At 41.4% G+C, this 6,873-nt stretch overlaps 2 protein-coding genes across 2 annotated transcripts; one reads left to right on the plus strand and one right to left on the minus strand.

Annotated features, from left to right (window-relative positions):
* LOC124017616 (ferritin, middle subunit) lies at positions 1-1,859 on the plus strand. Its single transcript, XM_046332871.1, has 4 exons — positions 1-207; positions 549-695; positions 929-1,054; positions 1,500-1,859. The coding sequence occupies exons 1-4, from the start codon at positions 106-108 to the stop codon at positions 1,653-1,655; spliced, it is 531 nt and encodes a 176-aa protein (XP_046188827.1). The 5' UTR covers positions 1-105; the 3' UTR covers positions 1,656-1,859.
* A 2,666-nt stretch (positions 1,860-4,525) lies between these two features.
* On the minus strand, positions 4,526-6,474 carry LOC124017614 (ferritin, middle subunit-like). Its single transcript, XM_046332869.1, has 4 exons — positions 6,172-6,474; positions 5,645-5,791; positions 5,289-5,414; positions 4,526-4,885 (listed from the first exon to the last, which is right to left on the minus strand). Exons 1-4 carry the CDS (start codon positions 6,271-6,273, stop codon positions 4,730-4,732), a joined length of 531 nt encoding a protein of 176 aa, XP_046188825.1. The 5' UTR covers positions 6,274-6,474; the 3' UTR covers positions 4,526-4,729.
* Positions 6,475-6,873: the final 399 nt, after the last annotated feature.

The raw sequence follows: 6,873 nt of genomic DNA on the forward strand, positions 1-6,873 counted from the left end.
ATTCCTGGTTGTTGACATAGTACTTACTTGAACTGTAATAGCAAAATAGTCGAAGAAACTCTATTTTTGTACCGTTCATTTGGATATTAAAGAAAATCTGCCAAAATGGAGTCTCAGATCCGCCAGAACTATCACCACGATTGCGAAGCTGCTATCAACCGGATGATCAACTTGGAGATGTTTGCCTCCTACACCTACACTTCAATGGTAAGGAGTTTACCAAGGTGACCGTTTTGTTTTACCTTTATTATTCGTAGGCCTAAATGCCTCACCTTTTTATTATGTTGGTCTATTTAATTAATAGCCAAGAAATTCCGTGAAGTGCATATTTGTTTTTTTCAAATGAAGCCGGGAATCTATCCTGTCTTGGGCAGAGCGCGTAACAACTCCTTGGCAGGTTAATCGGTAGATTACCAAGTAGACTACAGACTAGATTGAGTCATGCCTTTGTCATAAAGTTTAGTTGCCACAACGAATACAACGCCCAGTCACGTTTGGCATGTTCTTTTTATATTTTTCTAACCTTAGTTTTATGTTTATCCACCCAGGGTTTCTATTTCTCCCGTGACGATGTGGCTCTGCCTGGTTTCGCGCATTTCTTCAAGGAGAACAGCGACGAGGAGCGGGAGCACGCCGACAAGCTACTCTCCTTCCAGAACAAGCGAGGTGGACGCATTTTACTCCAGGACATCAAGGTGAGCGCCTGAGCGTCGAAAAACACATTTAGATTGTAGACCGATAAATGTCTTTACCACTTGTACACTCTCCTCCACGGAGTAAGTTGATCTAGAGAACCTGTAGTCCTGAACATACTGCCTCTAACCACTGAACTGAAAGTGTAAGGGGTGTAACTAAACTTTATCCTAACCTTAACATCTGCTAGTAGTCTAGTCATTAACATTTTCTGTGTTCACTCTGTCTTGTGTAGAAGCCAGAACGTGATGAGTGGGGCAATGGGCTGGAGGCAATGCAGTGTGCTCTGCAGCTGGAGAAGAATGTGAACCAGGCCCTGCTGGACCTGCACAAGATTGCCTCTGACAAGGTTGACCCCCATGTAAGTTATGGTGGAACCACATGTATGTATCACATAGAATACAGGAGATCAGGTTGTATCTCTGCTAATTAATGACATGATTGTGACCTGCTTAACATGCACACAATAGTCCACAGATGCACACTATGCCGTTAATGCATACGTTTGCAAAAGGTGCAGCAGGTTGTCTAGTGGTTAGAGCTTTGGGCCAGTAACAGAGGTTGCTGGTTTGAATCCCGGAGCTGAGAAGGTAAAAATGTTCCGCCCCTGAACGAGGCAGTTAACCCACTGGCATCCTAATGTGGAACAATGTAGATAAGGAGTGTTTCTAAACTGACTTGCCTTGTTAAATAATAAACTGCAGAATCTCATCTTCCCTGAGTCCATTACCACCAGGCTCTTGTGTGTCACTATCTACAATGGTCTGTATTCGTTCTCTTGTCTGACCTGTGTTTTCCCTCTGTAGCTGTGTGACTTCCTGGAGACTCATTACCTGAATGAGCAGGTGGAGGCCATTAAGAAGCTGGGAGACCACATCACCAACCTCACCAAGATGGATGCTGTCAAAAACAAGATGGCAGAGTACCTGTTTGACAAGCACACCCTGGGAGGCCAGAGCTAAACCACTTCCATCCCCAGGCTACGGCCTCCAGCCTCAGAGCAGGACTCCTTGGTTCTCTGATAAAGCCAGGAGGATCTGCTTTTATAGGGAGGGGAGTGTTAAACTGGTGAATTGCAACACTGCTGTGACATTGATGTTTCTGTTCACAACACTACTGTATTGGAGGCAAGGCTTCTTGTAAAACAATAAAAAAATATCACTGAAGTTTGTTGCTGTTTTCTAAGTGTTGACCTGTAGTAATGGATGTGGCATCAGTCTATTGAGGTGCTTTGCTCTTTTACTGAGCATCTTCATACAGTGATAAATACTGACTATTGTAGACTTACTAGTGGCTGAGGGTCATAACAATAGGAGAAGCTTAACATGAGTTTCAAAAGGATGTAACCTCTGACCACAGAGGGTGTCCTTTACCGTATCTTGTAATAGTGCCATGTCAATTAAGGACCCAGCTGTCAACTCTAGCGCTGTAGGAGTATAATTGTTACCTACAATTGATGTAGACCTTTACACTGTGCGTCACAAGTTTATTAGACAGCCTAGAGGTCAATCAAAACCTTTAGCCAGCTGTTATGGCACATTTCTCTAGTGATGAAGTTTGGCTCTGACTGACAAATTGTCACTCATTGTGTTTATTTCAGTTGGTAATGCCCAATAGTTCCCCTACAGCAAATTATGAACTGAATACTCAAAGGAATGATTCTACAAGCCTCTTGTTCTTAAGGGGCTTATTTGAGCTGTCATATGGTTGTAACGCTACTGTTACTTTACATAAGTTACTGAACGCTGTCATTTTAGTAATTAACAGGCAAGCCAAACTTTAATACTTGAACTGAGAAATATTGTTTTCAAGATATAGTAAAGGAGTTTCTTGGGGCTAGACCACTTGGTTAAAGGGGAAGATGGTCTAATCGGCAATGGAATTTTCAATTACGCTTCAACTTTATACAACCAATTATTGACATGGTAAAATTGAGTACATTTGTACTGGTATTGAATATCTTGGTTAATATTTGGGGTGAAGTTTCGCAGCTTTGTCATTCTATTTGAAAACATATTTTACACAAAGCCACAAAGAGGGCCAGAGATTTGTAGTCTGATGTACTCAAAAAGGCCACTAAGATGGCATCTGATTAAATTGTATATTCCTTAATTTCCCAGCATTTGTATTTATGGATCCCTATTAGCTGCTGCTTTCAGACTGGGTGGCAATAAATAAGTTAGTCCTAAATACATGAATTTCAAAAACTAAAGGCATTGTATTTGGGACATAAAATAAAAGCACTAAACCCTGAATCTCAACTAATTCTTGTAATGGATAATGTGGAAATGTAACAAGTTGAGAATAAACTTCTGAAATGGTAAAAGCATATGGATACAACACTAGCTAAGATGGGGATAGATCTGTCCATAATAAAGCACTGCTCTGCCTTAACAACGCTATCAACAAGGTAGGTTCTACAGGCCCTTGTTTTGTCGCACCTGGACTACTGTCCAGTCATGTGGTCAGGTGCCACAAAAAAGGACTTAGGAAAATTACAATTGGCCCAGAACTGGCCTGCACGGCTCACACTTAAATGCACAGAGAGCTACCAGACATTCCACCAGGTCTCTTCACAATTCCCAAGTCCAGGACAGACTATGGGAGGTGCACAGTACTACAGAGAGCCATGACATGGCTGCTATTCCACATCAAGTAACTCATGCAAGCAGTAAAGTAAGATTTAAAACCATAAAAACACAATTACATATTCACTATAGATACACACACATTGATTTTGTGTTGTAGATGTGGTGGTAGAGTAGTGGCCTGAGTGGGAACCCTTAATATTTTGTGAAATCTGTTTAATGTAAGGTTAGTTTTAATGTATAGAACTGCCTTTATTTTGCCGGACCCCATGAAGAGTAATAGGGATCCATAAATACAAATGTTGGGAAATTAAGGAATATGCAATTTAATCAGATGCCATCTAGTGGCCTTTTTGAGTACATAGACTACAAATCTCTGGCCCTCTGTGGCTTTGTGTAAAATATGTTTTCAAATAGAATGACAAAGCTGCGAAACTTCACCCCAAATATTAACCAAGATATTCAATACCAGTACAAATGTACTCAATTTTACCATGTCGATAATTGGTTGTATAAAGTTGAAGCGTAATTGAAAATTCCATTGCCGATTAGACCATCTTCCCCTTTAACCAAGTGGTCTAGCCCCAAGAAACTCCTTTACTATATCTTGAAAACAATATTTCTCAGTTCAAGTATTAAAGTTTGGCTTGCCTGTTAATTACCAAAATGACAGCGTTCAGTAACTTAACAGTAGCGTTGTAACCATATGACAGCTCAAATAAGCCCCTTAAGAACGAGAGGCTTGTAGAATTATTCCTTTGAGTATTCAGTTCATAATTTGCTGTAGGGGAACTATTGGGCATTACCAACTGAAATAAACACAATGAGTGACAATTTGTCAGTCAGAGCCCAACTTCCCATCACTAGAGAAATGTGCCATAACAGCTGGCTAGCGACTTTGATTGACCTCTTGGCTGTCTAATAAACTTGTGATGCACAGCGTAAAGGTCTACATCAATTGTAGGTAACAATTTCACTCCTACGGCGCTAGAGTTGACAGCTGGGTCCTTAATTGACATGGAACTATTACAAGATACAGTAAAGGACAACCTCTGGTCAGAGGTAACATCCTTTATGAAACTCATGTTAAGCTTCTCCTATTGTTATGACCCTCAGCCACTAGTAAGTCTACAATAGTCAGTATTTATCACTGTATGAAGATGCTCAGTAAAAGAGCAAAGCACCTCAATAGACTGATGCCACATCCATTACTACAGGTCAACACTTAGAAAACAGCAACAAACTTCAGTGATATTTTTTTATTGTTTTACAAGAAGCCTTGCCTCCAATACAGTAGTGTTGTGAACAGAAACATCAATGTCACAGCAGTGTTGCAATTCACCAGTTTAACACTCCCCTCCCTATAAAAGCAAAGCCAGGAGGATCTATCAGAGAACCAAGGAGTCCTGGTCTGAGGCTGGAGGCCGTAGCCTGGGGATGAAAGTGGTTTAGCTCTGGCCTCCCAGGGTGTGCTTGTCAAACAGGTACTCTGCCATCTTGTTTTTGACAACATCCATCTTGGTGAGGTTTGTGATGTGGTCACCCAGCTTCTTAATGGCCTCCACCTGCTCATTCAGGTAATGGGTCTCCAGGAAGTCACACAGCTAAAGAGGGAAAACAGGTCAGAAAAGAGAATGAATACAGACTATTGTAACTACAGTAACACGTAGATAATGAGGTGTCAATTTAACTAGACAAGTCCATTGACACTTATTTACAATGGCATCCTAATGTGGAACAATAGGTTAACTGCCTTGTTCAGGGGCAGAACACATTTTTACCTTGTCAGCTCTGGGATTCAATCCAGCAACCTTTAAGGCATAAATCTCTAACCACTAGACAACCTGCATTGTGTGCATCTGTGGACTATTGTGCGCGTGTGAAGAAGCAGGTCAAACAATCCCATGTCATTAGTTATCAGAGCTACAACAACCTGATCATCTCCTGGGACAGTACCTGTATTCTATGTGATACATACATGTGATGTGCGGTTCCACCATAACTTACATGGGGGTCAACCTTGTCAGAGGCAATCTTGTGCAGGTCCAGCAGGGCCTGGTTCACATTCTTCTCCAGCTGCAGAGCACACTGCATGGCCTCCAGCCCATTGCCCCACTCATCACGTTCTGGCTTCTACACAGGACAGAGTGAACATAGAAGTGTTGACTACTAGCAGACATTTAGGTCAGGATAAAGTGAACAGAGTTACATCCTTCACACTGTTTCAGTTCAGTGGTTAGAGGCAGTATGTTTAGGACTACTCCAGGTTCTCTATATCAACTGAACGCTGGACACTCCATGGAGTAAAGACATTTTCTATCAGTCTACAATCTAAATGAGTTCCTCGATACTCAGGCGCTCACCTTGATGTCCTGGAGTAAAATGCGTCCACCCCTCTTGTTCTGGAAGGAGAGTAGCTTGTCGGCGTGCTCTCGCTCCTCGTCGCTGTTCTCCTTGAAGAAATGCGCGAAGCCACGCAGAGCCACATCGTCACGGGAGAAATAGAAAGCCTGGGTGGACAAACAAAACAGTGGTTAAAATAAAGTGTGGTTAAAATAATAAGTACCGAACGTGACTGGGCGTTATGTTCATGTTGTGGCAACTAAGCTTGATGATATAGGCATGAATCAGTCTAGTCTGTAGTCTACTTGGTAACCTGACAATTAACCTGTCAAGGAGTTTTTACGCGCGCTGACCAAGGTAGGATAGACTCCGGCTTCACTTGAATGCTTTACCAACCTGGAGGGTCTTAATAGCCTTGCCAAGTAAAACTCAAATATGTACTTAACGGAGTTGAGGTTATTGGCTACAGAAAAGTCAAGTGAAGTGGAATTTAGGCCCAGGCATAATGACAGGTAGCTCAACAAAACGGTCAACTTGGTAGACTCACCATTGAAGTGTAGGTGTAGGAGGCAAACATCTCCAAGTTGATCATCCGGTTGATGGCAGCTTCGCAATCGTGGTGATAGTTCTGGCGGATCTGAGACTCCATTTTGGCAGATTTTCTTGAATATCTAAAGTAACGGAACAAAAATAGGGTTTATTCGACTATTTTGCTATTATAGTTCAGGTAAGTGTTATGTTATCAATCCAGAATGTTCTATAATGCGGGACGAAGGCAGAAGAGTTCCGTTCAATCACTGTTGAAGCAAGAACTTCTTCATGCGTCTTCTCAGACTTGTGAACTGGAAGGAGCCTTGTTCGCTCTATTTATTGTTCAAAACGGAATGCGTCAGTGAAATAGCCAATCACCTTTAGAAATTCAACAGGAACTATGCGGATCATTTGATGACGATCCCATTCCGCGGGAGTGAATGTAACATTGTGTGTTCTCATGAATTCTTGATAATCGTATAGTTGGCCATCATTGTTCAATAATTGTTTAATCCAAATAATGTTGTTGTCAAACCAGTCCTTTTGATATGGACCCTGATTTAACTTTCATTGTTCATTTGTTTATCTTGTATGGAAGATTCTTTGTCCATGAAATGAAGTGGGCAGAGAACAAACCCCTCTTCACATTATTTAAGATGGAATTTTAATATTGTTTTCAAATTATCAGTAAATGTAAAAACATAAAAGCAATATTCAC

This window comes from Oncorhynchus gorbuscha, unplaced genomic scaffold (assembly GCF_021184085.1).
Source record: "Oncorhynchus gorbuscha isolate QuinsamMale2020 ecotype Even-year unplaced genomic scaffold, OgorEven_v1.0 Un_scaffold_2906, whole genome shotgun sequence".
NCBI lineage: Eukaryota > Metazoa > Chordata > Actinopteri > Salmoniformes > Salmonidae > Oncorhynchus > Oncorhynchus gorbuscha.